Below are 18,672 nucleotides of genomic sequence, written 5' to 3' on the forward strand. Positions count from 1 at the left end.
TCCGAATGGGGCCGGGGCGCCGCGCCACAGTCCATAACTGTCGGAGGGGACGGGATTCCCCCGCCCGGCTGATTCTCCTCCTGAGTCCCCGAGCCGCTCTCCAATAGCGGCGGGAGGGACTGGGTCCCCCCGCCAGACACCCCATGCCTTCGACCAACGCCCGCAGGCGATTGAGGTGCGACGCGCTTGGCCGCGCGCGCTGCCTCCTTCTTCTCTTTAGAGAGCTTTTTGGGCTTCTTCGGCTGGGGGGGCTGAGTCATGGGCGCGGGTGAGGTAGCCGCAGACCACTCAGCATGGCACACCGCCGGGGCGATAGAGTCCTCAGAGAGGGAGGGAGAGGCCTCCCTCTCACAGCGCGAGCCAGAAACCTCCATGGTTAAAAACTCACCGCCGCGAATTCAGGAGAGATCGCGAGCGGAGCGCTAGGACAGGTCTTTTCCCTCTTTATGCCCCAAACTGCTAGCTAACAGAAGGCAGTAGAAAATAATAATAATAATCTTTATTACAGTCGTTGACCAGCACAAGTGCAGTAGAAAATACAAAGAGGTGAAAACTGGTGCGAAGCAAAAGGAGAGCACCTGCTTGGAGCGAGACAGGGCTGAAGAGGCGAGGGGGTTGTCCCTCCCTCCTGCTATCAAGATCTTTTCTGATTGGCCCTGTCTCGGAGCAGTAGGTGGCGACAACTCATGTTCCAAGGATACAATCCTTGTCTGAGGGAGAAAAGAAATACTCCATGTTAACGGTGGAGGTAATGGAAAGAAATCTAAAATTTTTAAAACAGAAATATTTTGAACAGGCAAATAAACCGGGAAAATATTTGGCCTGGAAACTAAGAGTTGAACAGCAAAAGAATTATATAACGAGTTTGAGCACCTCCAGTGGTATTATTAACCAACAGTCAATTATTAAAAGAGAATTCTACAAATACTATAAGGACTTTTATCAAAAAAGAAAGGTTGAGTTAAATAAAGTCGAACAATTTTAACAATTAAGAAACTTACCACAATTAAATTCTGAACAACGGGGAAAATTGAACTTTCCAATTTCTAATGAAGAAGTTAAGGATGCTATTAAGCGAGCAAAAGGGGGAAATTGCCAGGGCCAGATTGGCTCTCAATTATACTGTATATTATAAAACCTTTAGTGAAGTATTGTCCCAACCACTACAATGGACAATGAATGAAATTATGATGAAGGGTTGGTTTCCTGAGTCATGGAGGCAGGCAACTATTACATTAATACCAAAACCTGGTCAAGATACAACTTTGGTTAAAAATTATAGACCAATTTCCCTGCTTAATAACGATTACAAACTATATGCTTCTATACTTGCTAAAAGAATGGAGGGGGTCTTAGCATAGTTAATTCATGAAGATCAGGCAGGTTTTTTACCTAAAAGGTAAATAAAGGATAATGTACGAACTGTCTTGAATGTACTAGAATATTATGAAAAATATAATGACAAATAATTGGCCATGTTATTTTTGGATGCAGAGAAAGCATTTGATAATATCTTCTGGCAATTCATGTTGAAAACTTTGAAAACTGTAGGGTTTTGAGTTAACTACATAAGGGCAATTGGGTCTATATATTCTGAACAAAAAGCAAATATTAAGGTTAATAGAGAACTTACAGATTATTTCAGTATTCAAAAAGGTACTAGACAAGGTTGTCCCCTATCTCCATTATTGTTTATATTGGTTTTGGAAATCATGTGTAGGATGATAAGGGAAGAAACTAAAATACAAGGATTGACAATAGGGACACAAAGATATAAATTAAGAGCTTTTGCAGATGAAATAGTGTTATTTTTACAAGACCCTTTAGAATCAATTGATACACTATTGGAGATATTAGAATCATATGGGAACCTGGCAGGGTTCTATATAAATAAAGACAAGACAAAGGTATTAACTAAAAACATGAACAAAGAAGACATTGAAAGATTTGCTCTGAGATCTAGTTTTAAAGTGGGGAAAAAAGTAAAATATCTAGGAGTGACACTTACCACAAACAATGCATTTTTGTTTCAAAATAATTATATTAAAACTTGGAAAGAAATAAAGATGGATTTGAGCAGATGGAATAGACTGAATTTATCATTAAGCGGAAGAATTTCTGTTATTAAAATGAATGTTCTTCCCAAAATCTTATATCTCTTCCAGACAGTACCAATAATAAATTCAATGTCAATTTTCGTCCAATGGCACAAAGATGTAAGGAATTTTGTCTGGCAAGGCAAAAAACCAAGGATAAACTTTAAAAATTTAACAGATGATAGGAAAAGAGGAGGATTTGCACTACCAAATTTTAAGTTGTATTTCGAAGCGATATGCCTAACCTGGATAAAAGAATGGATTACATTAAATAATCCAAGATTGCTGGATTTGGAAGGATTTGATTTAAGATTCGGGTGGCATGCATATTTATTTTATGACAAGGTAAAAGTAAATAAAGAATTTTAAAATCATTATGTTAGAAAAAGTCTATATATGGTATGGATGAAAAATAAATTTTTGTTAGAAGCAAAAATCCCACTTTGGGTATCCCCATTAGAAGTTATATCTAGAAAACAGAAAAATATGCAACAATCTTGGCCCACGTATCGACAATTGCTCGTCCTTCAAGGTGTAAAATACGAACTTTAAAAGTTAGAACATATGAAGGATTGGAATATTTCTTGGTTCCAATACCATCAAATCAATGCTTTATTTAAGCAAGACTGTAAAAGGGGTTTTAATCAACTAAAGTCAGAATTCGAACTACAGTTGTGCGATAAGGAAGAAAAACTCATATCCAGGATGTATGGCCTATTACTATTGGAAGATACAAGAATGGAGGTAGTAAAAACCTCAATGATTAAATGGGCCCAGGACCTTGGTTATAACATTGATCTGGAAAAATGGGGAAAACTTTGGATAAAAGATATAAAATTCACTGCTTGCTCTAATTTAAAGGAAAATATTTTGAAAATGATGTACAGATGGCATCTTACGCCCCAAAAGTTGGCCGTAATCTATAAGAATATGTCAAATAAATGTTGGAAATGTAAGAAAGAAGAGGGTTCTTATATACATTTATGGTGGACATGCAATAAATCGAGAGGTTATTGGGACTTAATATATAACGAACTTTAAAAAGTATTCAAAATGACTTTTCCTAAGAGTCCAAAATGAATACTATTAGGTATTGATAACCATGCTTTACCGAGGAAATATTGGACCCTCTTCATGTACTTAACTGCGGCAGCAAGACTGACATTTGTGCGCAAACAGAAAGACAGTCAATGCCCGTCTAAAGAGGATTGGATTCTTAAAGTACTAGAATTGGCAGAAATGGTGAAATTAACATCACTACTAAGAAATAAATTTGAAAAATTTAAAAAAGAATGGGACCTTCTTCTTGTCTATTTAAAAATACATCACAAAATGGATTTTTGTCAGGCCTTTGAGGGCTAATAACAAATGTCTTTAAAACACCCTAAAGTTGTTTTTTATATGAATTACTTGGGAGAGAATGTTTAATCTATAGGCAAGATCCGGTTATTGTCAACAACACTTGTTACAGTGATGAGATGGAAGTCTTTATTGTGTGTGTTTGTGAGTGTTTGTATCATTTGTGTTTGTCCTTTTGTGTTGTGAAAATTGAATAAAAAGTATAAGACGAAATTCCGTATGAATTTCCACAAACGCAGATATAAAGAGCTGACTCAGCATGGAGTCTATCACTGTGGCAAGCACCTTGCACACGGGTTGCATAAATTACAGACACTGTTCCCGGTTAAAACATCATGCAGAACAAGGATGAAATCCTAGGATGAACTAGCGAGAAGGGAAGGAAGGCCCTGATTTATAATAAACACGCCACGGCACCCAAATCCAGCAAACGCTGGCTTCTTGTAACCACAGTTTGAAAACAAACCAGTATATGAGACTGGGATCATGTGCATGGTTTCGTCCTGGTTCCGTGTGATGTCTGAAGCAGGCCACTGAGAACAACTCTAGAGTGTAACACCTTCCTGGCCGCCTGTTAGCGTCCCATCCTCCCTTCAAGCCCGAACACAACAAAACAGCACAAGGAGAGAGCGATTCCAGACGAAAGCGACGGAAAACTAACTCTGCACAGGAGTCAAGTTGCAGGTATTTCAGAAACATCCGACACGGCCTCTTACCACATCTGGTGCCTTCTGGATCTGGGTAGCCAGCTGGAGAGATTTGTTGGCAGATGAGAGCTGCTCCCTCAGCGACTCGGCTTCTCTTTGAGCTATCTCTGCCCTCTGAAAGGACGACGAACAGGGTAGGGTGGGGGTTTTGGGGGGTGGGGGGGTGGGGAAGGGAGTGAGAGAAAATGTACATTTGATTTAACAACTGGCAATTATTGCAAGAACATTCATCAATTCATGCCCGACTGCGTATAATTGATTTTCCTAAACACTCAACCTAATAAACGATAGGAAGGGAGCCGGGGGGGGGGGAACCCAACTCGGAATGTGATGGATTTTTATTTTAAACAGTACAAGGAAGAAATAATTGAGCGATTATGACAGTAATTTAACGCTAGGAGCGAGGGATCCCCCGCTGACTCAAATGCCGTGGCCCACTGAATTTCCCAGGCTGGATGAATGCAAGTGGAAATGGAATCCTTTGATTCAATTGCCTTCTGTGCCCCCAGCCAAAGCAGGCGGTGTTGCAAGCGGCCTCGTGGGAATCGCCCTCCCAAGTAAACACTGAATTAGGAGAGAGACTCAGCCTCTTTTGCCTGAAATGAGCACAACTTGTGTGTCAAGCCTCTCTCTCCCTCTCACACATGTTCGGAAAAACATGATGATTAAGGCCGTGCCATCAATACGCATGGCACTTTGCAGAGTTTAATAGGCTGAGTCTCTGCCCCAAAGAGTTCACAATCCAGAATTTGGCCCAGGGGAGATGAAAGGGAGGGGAGGCAGTGGAAAGTCAGACCAAAGTTTTGAATTGATTTCTACAATGTGTAGGGCTATGTTAGGGTTGGGTATGGGGACCAGGGAGTTGTGCCAAAATGTTTTACAGGAAAGGTGGGTGTTTGAGGAAGGATCTGAGGGAAACAGGAGAGGTGACATCACACTGGTGTTCAGAGAAGCTGCTCCAGACTTAAGGGGGCAGAATCTGAGAAAGGGAACATTTAGGGAAGCAGACAATCCAGAGGGCTCAAGGAGGGGGTTTTGGGGATAAGAAGCAGCAAGGGAGAAATCCTGTTCATGGACACCCTTGAGGGGTCAATGAGTTACTTACAAACACACACCTACATTGAGGCTGAGGCAGTAGGAAAACCCCAAGGAGCATCGAGGCCAGAGCTGCAAAACTTCAGACCTCCTGCAGATGTTGGACTGCAACTCCCATCATCCCTGATTATTGGTTACTGTAGCTGGGGGTGATGGGAGCTGTAGTTGAATAACAGCCACAAGGTTGAAGTTGGGCAGACCTGAGCTAGGCCTTGTGTGGGTATAATTGCCTCAATGGCTTAACCATGGTTAGCAGTTGGGAGCAGGCTGCCAGATCCTGAGGAGAGCTGGTCTGGTGGCAGCAAGCATTACTGGTCCCCTTAGCTAAGCAGGGTCCATCCTGGTTGCATTTGAATGGGAGACTAAACATGTGAGCACTGGAAGAGATTCCCCCTCAGGGGATGGAGCCGCTCTGGGAAGAGCATCTAGGTTCCAAGTTCCCTCCCTGGCAGCAGCATCTCCAAGATAGGGTTAAGAGAGACTCCTGCCTGCAACCTTGGAGAAGCCACTGCCAGTCTGTGAAGACAATACTGAGCTAGATAGACCAATGGTCTGACTCATTATATGGCAACTTCCTATGTTCCTATCCCTCCTACGCTTCTTCCAAGGCGCAGATTCCTGCTTCAGAACATCCAGAAAGAATCCAAATATTATATACTTTATTTCTTGATGTTCTGATATATGGTTGAATGCAAACAGGGTTTTGTTCTCTCTTGCACGGATTCCTGCTTCGGCATTGAGCTGTGCTTAAGCAAAGACTTTCGAGAGCCAGTACTGGGTCAGTTGAACCAATGGCGTGGCATTATGAGGTAGCTTCACCTGCAAGCGTATGTTGCAGGGACAGTCACTGTGGCTGAGACAGCCCAGGCTTCCTGCTTAGGCAGGGTTCCCAAGCAGCAGTTAAAGCTGATGGTGGGAATTCGTGTTCCAATGGGAAACTTGAGGTGGGGGGCAGGGGGAAGGTGACCACGACCCCATGGTCTGCTCTGAATGTTCAACCCTGGCTAAAGCACCAGAAGCATCTGCACCAGAACAAGAGGGTCATGCTTCATCAAAGAGATGAGGAGAAACACTGTGGATAAAGGCTAGCCAGAAAGACCCTCCGCCCATCTGATAAGGCAAGAGCCCACCCAGTTTTAAGATCTGGCTTTAAAATCCTACCTGATTGGCTCTTTCAAGGTCCGTCATGATCATCTCAATTTCATCAGCCCTGGGAGAAAACAAAAGCAGCCTTTTGTTAGTCCAGGATGGCATCAAATGTGGGTGACTTTGCCCATAAAGGGTTGGCTCCCAATATGGCACAGAATACCAGGTCCACTTGCAGTAATGCTTACTACAAAATGAGGTTAGAAGGAAGGCATTATTTTCACTGAAAAGTAAGTTAGGGGTTTCATGGTTCTTGCAAGAACTTCTGGGCCATACAAAAGAACTTGGGAGAATATTCTGGTCATGAAGCAGAGATTGTTGTACTTTTCTGAATATTTATTTTAGTTATCTATTAGCATATTTGCATCCCAACCATTTCCTTCTGCACCAACAGTGCTAAGGCAGTTCACAATACTCAGCAAACAACCACCAAAATTTAAATAAATGAAAGGTGTAGAGAGAAGGGGCCAACCGAATATTTTGCAGTATGGCATTTTGAAGTTTGGGCAAGAAGGCCCTTTCCTTCGTGCCCACTGTCGACACCTCAAATTTTGTTGAGGCCGGGACTTCAATAGGGGGCCCTCCATAGGGAAGGAAGCATGCAGGTTCACATATTACATATACAGGCGCTACTGTGGTGCACAGTGTGGCAGCAGTGACCTCAGTCCATCTCATCTGAGGCTAGGGTTGTGTGTCAACCTGTGTGGCTCCAATGGGCTGCAAGGTCTATCCTGCAAAGTAGCCAACCTGAGGCCTGACCGCAAAAGGCTTGCAAGCACATTTGGGTAGGCCACACACCCGGAGATGCCCCCACTCTATAGCACCTCAGATTAAACTGAAGTTCCTTTCATTAAAGGAAAAACTTCCACTGCTTCAACACATAGCAGCAAAGTTAACATATTTCACCTATGCTAGGAGATCTGGTGCAGTTCTGCCCATCATTGATGGCTGAAGGCAGGCTCTAGGGTTTCCAATCCATGTGACAAGTTTCAGCAGCAGGGGCCCCTTCCTGAGGGCTGCCCCTCACTTGTGAAATAATAATAATAATAATAATAATAATAATAATAATAATAATAATTATTATTATTATTATTATTATTATTATTATTATTATTTTATTAGATTTCTATACCGCCCTACCAAAAATGGCTCAGGGCGGTTTACACAGAGAAATAATAAATAAATAGATGGATCCCTGTCCCCAAAGGGCTCACATGCTAAAAAGAAACATAAGATAGACACCAGCAACAGTCACCGGAAGTATTGTGCTGGGGGTGGATAGGGCCAGTTACTCTCCCCCTGCTAATGCCCTTTTCTTGAACCCCTTCCAAAGTCAGAGCTTGAGCATCTTCTGGAAGCAACACTAAAAAACAAACAAACAAAAAAACTGAACTGGCATGGAGATGGAATTTGGACACTTCGGCACTTTTTATTTCTTTCTGTTTTAACTGGCTGGGCCTTTAATTCTTTTAAAAAACAAACCACCTGCCCACTCCCCCACTGGCAAGAATCCTGCACAAAGTAACGCCAGCTGTACCAGCCCTTGGATGGAGCACTGTCTTAGTCCGAGGCTAGCCTGCTCTTCTCCCCTCGCGTCCGGATACGCCTTCTCTCCTGTGAACCATCCCTGCGCACCTCATAAAATGACGCAGGCTTGACAGGAGCTTCAAAGAGAACCCTCTTTAGAAAGCTGAACACCCATTGAGGTTATAAACGTTTCAGCCATAAATTTAAAAGGGGGGGGAGGAATCTTTAAGTAGAGTAATGAATTAAATTGCTGTAATGTTCTGTCCTCGGGCAGGCTTCAACAGAAATTCAGGAGGATCTTCAAAAGGATTTGCCCTTTTCATTTCCAAAGCTCAAACACTGCATCAGGAGCTGGCACTCTCCAGCCTGAAATCAGTTATTTCGCAAAATCTGTAATAGCTACGTGTGCTATCTGTAAGCCCTTGCTATAAAACAACCCTTGTTCACCTTTTTACAAACTCAACACACCAGCTCTCACCGATGTCTTAAAAGTGTACAAGGCCGCCCTGATTTTCTCAGGCTTCAAAACCCTTGAGGAAATTCCATCCCGGTGAAGAGAGGGGATTTCAACAGGGCGGCCACATGGAACTGTCCCCATGGGCGGGTGGCTGGCCTCGGCCAAACCCTTTGTGTGGTAATGCACGCCTGTGACCTCAAATGCGCCCAAAGCGCTCAAGCCGCCATCACGCAACTAGACAATCATGTGGGCGTGAACACAAGCAGTGCAGTTTCCATTCAGAAGTGGCAGACTTCGTATCAGGTGACTAAAAGGGATCTACTGATTTGCAAAACTGAAAAGCGTTAACCCTTGGTCCCATCTGGAAGCAGGAAGAGAAGGGGCCCGGTGGATCTCCATGGGGAAGGCAGTCCGCAATCTTGGTGCTACCAAGATTGTCTTGCATACCCACTAGGATGCTCCAACACAAAAGGTAAAAGTACAGGCCTTGGAAGTGTCAGACAAGCTCTTGTACGGGGTGCATTGTACACAGGAAGCTGCCCTATGCAGAGTCAGACCCTTGGACCATCTAGCTCAGTATTGTCTACATTGACTGGCAACAATTCTCAAAGGTTTCAGGCAGGAGTCTCTCCCAACCCTACCTGGAGACGCTGCCAGGGAGTGAACCTGGGACCTTCTGCATGCAGAGCAGATGCTCCACAACTGAGCGATGACAGGCAGCTAACAAAGATGACACAGAATCGGAATTATATACTCCAATTTTGTAGGCTCAGACAACATAGAAAGCTGCCATATACCAAGTCAGACCACCAGTCCATGTAGCTCAGTATTGTTTTCACAGACTGGCAGCGGCTTCTCCGAGGTTGCAGGCAGGAATCTCTCTCAGCCCTATCTTGGGGATGCTGCCAGGGAGGGAATTGGGAACCTTCTGCTCTTCCCAGAGCGGCCCCATCCTCTGAGGGGAAGATCTTGCAGTGCTCACACATCAAGTCTCCCATTCAAATGCAACCAGGGCAGACCCTGCTTAGCTAAGGGAACAAGTCATGCTTGCTACCACCAGACCACCTCTATCTACCAGTCTTGGACTGAATGAGATTCCTGGTTTGGGTTTAAAGACAGCCCCGCAAAGAGAGCACTGCTGCAGTCCTGATGCTAAACTTATATTCAGTGCTATTGCTAGTTTTTCATTTTCCCTTGTTAAATTATACGGAAGTTCAGTCTGCTTATAATGACCCTACATTTTGGATATGGCTCTTCATTAACTACATTTCCCCAATTTATTGTTTTGATGACAAAACACAAGTCTGTTTTGCACTTCAATTTCAGAGCAGCCCCACCTTACATAATATTAATGAACTCAACAAATATTACCAGCTTGAAAACTAACAAACAACAAAAAACCTACCACCAGCATAAACAGTGAATTAGGAAATTGCTGGAAAGTATGTGAACACACTAGATGGGGAGACAAAAGAGACAGGAGAAGGTGTGGAGGGGGGGGGAGTTAGAAAAGAGGAGTGATGTACTGATTCTGCACTATTGGATCTGAAATTTTTAAAGAATGTCTACATTATGGTTGTCAAGTGGTGACTGAGCAGTCCTAATTCATATATTGATTTCTTAAATACATACCCCACCCCTTCCTCCAAAGAGCTCAGGGTGGCAGGGATGGTTCTTCCCCCTTTTGAGTAACCCTACAAAGATAGGCGAGGCTGAAAGATGGTGACGAATCCAAGGTTGGCCAGTGAGCGCCAATGCTCAGAAGGGATTTGAATCTGGGTTTCTCAGAAGTACAGGAATGATCTCACATTTGAAAGTGCATTCGAGATAGTTCCTACCTCAAGAACTTGAGGTATGTAGCAAATAAAATGTCTATGAACAAAACAAAACAAAAGCCGAACTGATTTACAACCACATGAGGAGGAGGAGGATACAAAAAATCAGAGAGGCACAGAACGGTTGAACCTTCCAACATAGCTACTATCCAAAGCATTTCTGGACCTTATTTCATTTTCAGGGCTGAACACAGCAAAAGCAGCTTTGTCATCTCCTGCCAAGACATGCTTCCAGAAGAATGGAAGGACTGCCCAGATGGATCCAGTCCAGCATTTGGTTTTCCCCCAATAGCAGTCTCCAAGATGCTTCTGGGCAGCTGAGAAGCTCTGTGTGTGTGTGTGTGTGTGTGTGTGTGTGTGTGTGTGTGTAGGTAGGTAGGCAGGTAGGTGGTTGAGAACTTTCTACTGTCTGGGATTCAGAGGCATGCTCATTCTTGACATCATTTAGATCAACAAAACCCTTATGAGTTTCCCAGTACTGGACTTCCTTGCTATGTGGCGTGGCCACTGACTCGGATGGTTTTAGACTGAGATAAAATGCCCACCTTGGGAGCTCCTGGAGCCATCTGTCAGGCCACGGAGCCCACGTGGTATAGCGGCTAGAGTGCTGGACTAGGACCGGGGAGACCAGAGTTCAAATCCCCATTCAGCCATGAGACTTGCTGGGTGACTCTGGGCTAGTCACTTCTCTCTCAGCCTAACCTACTTTACAGGGTTGTTGTGAAAGAGAAACCTAAGTATGTAGTACACAGCTCTGGGCTCCTTGGAGGAAGAGCGGGATATAAAATGTAAAAATAAATAAGATGCTGAATTCAAGAGACTCTCCGACTCATTCTGCAAGGCTCTCCTCGCCTTTATTTCATGTTAAAGCTGTCTAAGCTAGTGGCTGTCACATCTTGAGGCGGAGGCTTCCACAGGTGAATTGGTTTCACCTGATTTTTAAAAATGTCTTCTAAATTGGTTTGCATTGCATTTTGTATCATCTTTCTCCCCTTTTTTTGGTCTGTTATGATTTAATGTGTTGTGCGTTTTAATCTCATGATTTAATGTTGTGTTGCGTTGTAATGGCACACTAGCCACCCAGAGAATCATTTGTTATGGGGCGGCTAACAAATAAAGTTTGTTGTTCACGATGTGAACAAGAGCATCCTTTCATCTGTCCTGAGACTCCTGCTATCCTATGCACAAGGTGCTCACTTTGGACAGCCAAACAGAGTCAAAATCTCCACTTTCCAAAAACTGGAAAGTCCAAGTTGCGCAGTCCTACTCTGTCATGTCAGTGACTTGCTGGGTCTTGCCATGCCTGCAAGGAAAAGGCTGCCACATTCTTTACCCATGGGAGAACCGAAAAACCACAGAGGATTCCTTTGAAATTTACTGCCAGTGTGGAGTCAACATTTCCTTTTTTTAATTTTTAAAATTTTTATTAGCTGGACAAAGTAACATTTTGGTTGGGCGGAGGGCGGGGGTGGGGGACCAGAAGGCAACATTTTATTCCCACCACTGTTCTTTCTTCCTTTTTATTGCTTTTCATATTAATATGAAGCCACAAGGGCTTGTTAAAATATGCTACTAAAATTTTTATTGCAACTTTTTTTTTTTTTTTTGCAAATAAAAACTACCTGCAATTGATATGAGGGAAACAGGATCATTTACTTAAATAAAAGAAAGCCGCTTTGGCACGAACGTACGCTGACAACTGAAACACATGAAAAAGAGGAAGAGAAGTATGAGGGAGCTTTCGGGAGGGGTGTCACCTGATTAAAAAAAACTACACACTCCACACTAATCAAATTCATTTCAGTAGAGGAAATCAATCAGTTACATCTCCACAGGAACACAGAATGAGCCCTGCTGGATCCGACCAAAACATTGGTATTTCATAGTGGGGTTTGCTATTCTAGTTTCTGTATATTCTGTACACCTCCCTGGGCAGTGTCAGCTGAGAATGCAGCTAATACATGCTGTAGCAAAAACAAACACAATACCAGCCACCCAGGGCCTGTTCCAGATGGGCACGCCATTCTGGCTAGTGTGACTTCCCCAAGGGTGGGGTGGGGTGGGGGGACATAGGAAGCTGCCATATACTGAGTCAGGCCCTTGGTCCATCTAGCTCAGGATTGTCTGTACAGACTGGCAGCGGCTTCTCCAAGGTTGCAGGCAGGAATCTCTCTCAGCCCTGTCTTGGAGATGCTGCCAGGGAGGGAACTTGAAACCTTCTGCTCTTCCCAGAGTGGCTCCATCCCCTGAGGGGAATCTCTCACACATCAAGTCTCCCTTTCATATGCAACCAGGGCAGACCCTGTTTAGCTAAGGGGACAAGTCATGCTTGCTACCACAAGGCCAGCTCTCCTCCTAGGCACTCTTCTAGGCACTAGGAACTTCTAGGTACCGGCTGAAAATCTGCACAGAAACTCACCAGAGTTTTGGACAACAGAAACTCATTTCTTTCAAAACACGAAGCCATACAAATGTGAGGGATGCAACAGAACTGCCAAGCACCCTATCCCGAGGTACTGGAATTGCTCCTACATTGCCCTCTTCTGGAAGGACTCGGATAACTGCCATAACATGGTTTCATTTGCCAAGTTATCCTTTGCATCTAAATAACTTTCAGGATACAACCCAGTTCCTTTGGCCCACTCTAAAGAGAACACATCACAGATCTCGGAAGCAACTTTCAGGGCCAACTGCATTGTCTTCCAAAAACCAGAAAGACAAAATACACACCCAAGGTAGATCTCTCTAGACCAGGGATTCTCAACGTTGGGTCTCCAGATGTTATTGGACTTCAATTCCCATAATTCCCAACCAAAGGTCACTGGGGCTTGGGATTATGGGAGCTGAAGTCCACTAACATCTGGGGACCCAACACTGAGAATCCCTGCTCTAGACCCTTTCTCTTTGTCCTGCTATTGGCATTCTTAAGCCGTTCCCTTCTCTTTGTGCTTTTAGGCACCAGCTAAACATGGTGATGGCCATCAGTCTAGATGGGAACTTAGACAAATCCACGGAGGACAGAGCTATCCAATGACTACTAGCCTCGAGAGCTATATACTTCCATCAGGATCAGACAGGCCATGTCCCTGAACACCAGGTGCTAAGGAACACCAATGGGAGGGGGCAGTTGCCCTCTTTCCCCCACTTGGGGGCTGGGCTTCCCAGGTACGCCTGGTTGGCCACTGTGTGAAGCGGGATACTAGACTGGATAGGCCTTGGCCTGCTCCAGGAGGGCTTTCCTTATGTTCTTGTTTCTGTTTCAGTGCACCTTTCAGTCAGTGGCTCCATTAACCGCTTTTAAGGTTGCTCCCAGTAGCAATGGTTCTGAATGCTTTTCTGGCGGACTGTTTTGCTTTATTGTTGGGGTTCTTTTTAGCATTTTGAACTGCCAACCCCCTCGGAGTGTTCTGAGCCTCCTTGGAAGTCCTACGGTAGAAACAGGATGTAAATATCCTATACCATAAAAGCCTTAAGCGTGCAGCCGTGCTGCCCGTGTCTTTTTGGGCCGTTCTGAGCATGCGCGGAGCAAGACACGGCCGCCCAGACACCGACGGCCATCTTCTTTTGAATATTGTGAAGAACGTCTAAGGGCTAAAATGCCCCATTAAATTGCCCCCGCGGCTGCCGCCGCCAACCATCCGCCCCCCCTACAAGCTTTAAACCCCCACCCCCACATTTAAGGGCCAAAACGGACCTTGAAAATGCCCCCGTGTTTTCTCCAAAACGGCCCCTAAAAATGGCCACACGGCTATCACCGCCAACCGCCCGCCCAGCTGCCGAAACCTGCTTACCCCACACACAACTCTCATTCCCGGGAAAACGTCCTTAAATCGTTAGCCTAGCCAACGTAGCGAAGGAGAGAGGAGCTCGCATGCAGACCTCCTCACTCCTGAAAGCCTCTTCCTGTACTGGCGCTTTGGATAAAAAGGACGCAAGAGGTGTCCTTTTCGGTCAAAGCGGCAGTACGGGATGAGGCTTTAAGGAGTGGGGAGCTCGGCATGTGAGTTCCTCTCTCCTTCTCTACTAACTATGCCAGGACGTGGACCCGGGGAGAAGAGGTCTCGGCAGCTGGGAGGGTGGGCGGTGGCATTTTGAAGGGCCGTTTAAGCCCCTAAACGTAAGAGGGTGGTGGAAGGGAGGACTCAACCAGCTGGGAGGGCGAGCGGGCGGCGGAGGGAGGGACGTGACGCAGGGCAGAAGAGGTCTCGGCAGCTGGGAGGGCAGAAGCTGGGTTGCTGCCAACAGCCCCAGGGACATGTTCAAGGGCCGTTTTTGCCCTTACACGCGGGGCTTGGAGCTTAATGTGCACAAGACAGCTTGGTCAGCGGCAACAGCAGGAGGTGTATTTCAATTCGCCCTTTCAGCCCTTACACGTGGCGGGGGGGGGGAGGAGGACTCAGCCAGCTGTGAGGACCGACTGCCAGAACACACAGTTTCACAAGCACTGCAGCTTCCATTTCCTCACCCTTTCCCTGGCCAGCCAATCACATTCAGAGAAATCCCCCCCCCTTCCAAGTACGGGCGGGAAAACAGCCTGGATAAATAGCAACTGCGCGCAGCAGCCCAGTTGACTAACGGTCTCCACTTTGTCACCGTTAGAGCAGCTTATTTCGAGAGCGAAACACAGCACTTACTACAGGCACTTCATTGCCAAAATTTACTCAAAACATCCAGGAGCGGCTTTCTATTACTGAATTTCAACCAGATACTGCCAGGAGCCAAAACTCCCTGAAGGGAGTCAGCACACCGACCGGGAGGGAAGCCCTCAGAACCAGAAAAAATTCATTTCCACTCACAGTGGAATAAGCATTGATCTTTTATTTAGCAAGCTCAAAAAACAGAGCACCACACGTTGATTACTACTGTCACCAAATTGCCAAGAGATACTAACGGGTACCTTGATATTACACCAAACTCAAAAATCTCTGAGGGGAGACAGCACACCAACCTACACGGTAGCCCTCACAACCAGAGACAATTCCTTTCCACTCACAGAGAACTAACCTGCAATATTATTCTTAAAAAGCTGTGAAGTGAAAATTGATGACTGCACATTTAGTAGTTTAACACACACACCCCCCATAAAAAAGGGTGAAGGAAAAATAGGAGAAAGAGACAGATAGAGAAGGAGGACAGGAAACAGACTGCTTGAAAAATACAAAAAGAAAAGAAAAACCACGCTGCTTTAAATTTAGACCAGCAGCTGCAGCAAGATAAATTGACAGACTAACACTGTGAGTCTCCTGCCATTACTCTTTAATGCAACAGGAACAGTGAGTATCTGTCACCATCCATCAAAAAAAGGAAAAATAAAAAAACAAATATATATATGCTGGGGTGCAGAAAAGATAAAGGATAAATTTTAAAAACAAAGATTTAGAAACCACTTCTCACTGCTGCTCTAGGGAGTAGATTCAAAACTCAGTACAAAGTGAACTCACTGCACAACATATTTTAATAGAAAATACTTCTCAACACTGCTTTTGGGATTATACCCACGATAGATAAGACAGTGAGAAAATTGCCTAAATTGAGGAGGAAAGCAGAAGGGGCACAACACTCCAACATTTCAGCAGCTGCAAACAGAGGGGGGGGGGAAGGAATAAGAAAGACATACACAAAAGTTAGCCCTGAGAACTACCCAAAGAGTGGGAAAATTATAATTACACCAGAACCACTGACTTCGCCATACAGGCCATACTATAACGCAGCAGAGCGCAGATTACAAATTACTCCACCCTAAACCACTTTGGCATAAATCCTCATCCCACTGCTCAGGGAAAAAAGGGGTAGCCAGAGCCTGCTTCAGCAAGCAAGAGACATAGAAAACCAATATTATTCCTGATACCAGCAACCTGAAAAGAAGCACATACCTTAAACCAGAGTTAGAAGTTTTAAAGACATCGTGATCAGGGTATTAGAAGGCCCAGAACAAGGAAGACTAATAGCAGGCTCAGAAAAAATATTCACCAAAAATGTGGTGTATAAAGAAATACTATAAGGGGAAGGGGGGGGGAACCAAGAAAACAAAAAATAAAACATAAAATTTAAACAAAAATTAGCCTCAGAATTGTAAAAGAACAAAAAAAGGGACAATGAAGAACAACAACACCAACAAACACAACAACAAAAAGGGAGATAAAGGATAGACACAAGGACAAGGGAGAGGGGAATAAAAAAGGAAAGAAAAAATAACAACAAAGAAAGAGAAATCGACAGAGAGAGAGTGAAACAGACAGGGGGAGAAAAAACACACACAAACACAAAAAAAAGAGAGAAGAGATGAAGAAATACTATGAGAGTTGAGAGGGGGGAAATTAGTTAAAAAAACAAAACAAATAAAGATTATTATTTAAACATAAAATAACCTTATAAGTATGGAAAAACTACATAAAGGAGATGGAAGAACAAAAGAAAGTGAGACAACAAGAAAAGGGAAAAAGGAGCTACAAGAAAAAGGGAGAGCGGAAAGGAAATAAAAGAGTGCAGAAAAGGTTTTCTCTTTTTATCCCCTTTTTGTTTTTAGTAAGCCTTACTAAGTTTTTATTTAAAAATTCTGCTTATTTCCCCAATAAGTAAATTACATACATATCGGGAAAATAAACAAAACTTGAAAATGAACACTTAAAAAGACTTACTGAAAACAAAAAGGGGAAATAAAACAAAAAACACAACCCTTGCTGTAGAGGAGATACAGATCAAACAAACATAACTACACAACCCTACTAGCGCCCGTTATTTTAACGGGCTTAAAAATACTAGTTCTAAATAAACGAACAGATCCTGACGGGGGCTGGTGGGAGAGTTAACCTGGGAGGGAACTATTCCAGTTACAATCTGTACTGAGGCTTCACTGTTCTTTCTTGGAAAAACTTCAATAGAAGTTTTAAGTAATTAAGAAGACAGATGGGAAGCCAAAGCCATGGCCTTGTTCCCAAACATCTATGCAACACAGCTCTTCAAAAGCCAAGCTCTTGCACTTTCTGAACCACATAACTATTTTTGCACTGTCCTCTGAACCTATAGAATGATTCCCTGCCTACAGAGTTAATAAATGCTCCAACTTGCGCCATGAACTGGGTGTTTTGTATCCCAGGGCCTTAATTGAGAGAAAACCTTGTCTTGTTCACTCTCTGAAGCAGAGGTTGGCGGGGTGGGGGTGGGAGGTGGAAATCAAAGGCATCAGAATGGAAATCAAAATGAAGAGATCAAAGAACTGTGATCTCAGGTGCTCCAGAGATTATACAGCAGCACAACACCAGGATTAAACTCGAGTGTGGTTGAAGTAGCCACTGCATGTTGCTCCAGAAATGTCTAGGATGTAATCCTACACTAAGTCAAACTCCACTTCCCCAGGAATAATATTAAAATAGCAGAATGGAAAGAAACTGTCCAGCTTCTAAGCATTTGCCTCTATCACTGTTGGAAAGGGAAAACCAGGTCAGTCAGGTTCTGGGCAATACTGGGGAATAATCCAAGTTCTTTGTACAGATGCAACTTGAGCTGTGCACAAAAACATGCACAATACAGATGAATGTTGACATATTTTCCTATAGTTTCTGCAATTCACTTTCAGTCATTTGCCTTTTTCAGTAATATCACAAAACGTGTTTTTAGGGCTGAAACATTTAAAAAGGTTTCCTCTAAATCTAAAGCTATTAACTGATTTAAAAGGCAACTTCAATTTATCAGGCAACACTTTTCAAAAGTGTTAATATTTTTTAATACAAGTACTTGTAAAAAATGTAGGCAGGTGGCATCATCTTTTTTCTTCATACATTGTTTTAGTCACAAGCAAATGTGTGTATTTAAATCAAGCAAATGATTTTAAATCACTCCTCAGCCAACCAACAAAGATTTCTTTAATTGGTTAACTGCTCTAGTTATTTGGGTTAAGTGCTCTAGTCAACAACAATGAACCTCTATTTCGAAGACCCAGCCATTCAAAGTCAGGACTCTTGTTTCCACACACTCCATTTTGGATTGTGAGCTCTTATGGGATAGGGAACCATCTGATTTATTATGTGTTTCTATGTAAACCGCTTTGAGAACGTCCATTGGAAAGCGATGCATAAATGTTCATAGTAGCAGTCGTCGTCATTAAGACCCCACTGAGCACCTGCATCTCTGTTTTTCCACAGACACCAAATATGCCTCTCCACATTTTGATGGAGACACGTATCCCTCATAGACAGACACTGACACTCCAATGCAAACTCAAAACAGCTGCCTGAGTGAGGACCGTGAATCCCTTGACTCTGGGACAGCCTGTGCCTTTTCTCGTAGACTACCAGCCAAAGGCCTGATTTCCACATGCCGGAGAATAAACTGGGAGCTGGCTTACCACCTCCCTGCCAAAATGAACTCGATGCCAACTGAGAAGTTGCCCTGGGAAGATCATTCTGCTTGTCACACACGCCCGCTGACTGGAAGGGCACACAGTAGAGCTT

At 43.9% G+C, this 18,672-nt stretch overlaps 1 protein-coding gene across 6 annotated transcripts in view; it reads right to left on the reverse strand.

The window, feature by feature from the left end:
* Window positions 1-18,672, reverse strand: part of CUX1 (cut like homeobox 1) — a 337,155-nt gene that overhangs the window by 113,050 nt on the left and 205,433 nt on the right. For all 6 annotated transcript variants that reach the window (XR_008311776.1, XM_053274795.1, XM_053274794.1 and 3 more), the window contains 2 exons: window positions 6,419-6,467; window positions 4,172-4,276 (listed from right to left, as the gene is read on the reverse strand). Coding sequence is in view for 5 of the 6 variants with exons in the window: in XM_053274795.1 (XP_053130770.1) it covers window positions 4,172-4,276; window positions 6,419-6,467 (154 nt within the window). In the remaining variant the exon portion in view is untranslated. The remainder of the gene's footprint in view (window positions 1-4,171; window positions 4,277-6,418; window positions 6,468-18,672) is intronic.

Source organism: Hemicordylus capensis, chromosome 12 (genome assembly GCF_027244095.1).
Source record: "Hemicordylus capensis ecotype Gifberg chromosome 12, rHemCap1.1.pri, whole genome shotgun sequence".
Lineage (NCBI taxonomy): Eukaryota > Metazoa > Chordata > Lepidosauria > Squamata > Cordylidae > Hemicordylus > Hemicordylus capensis.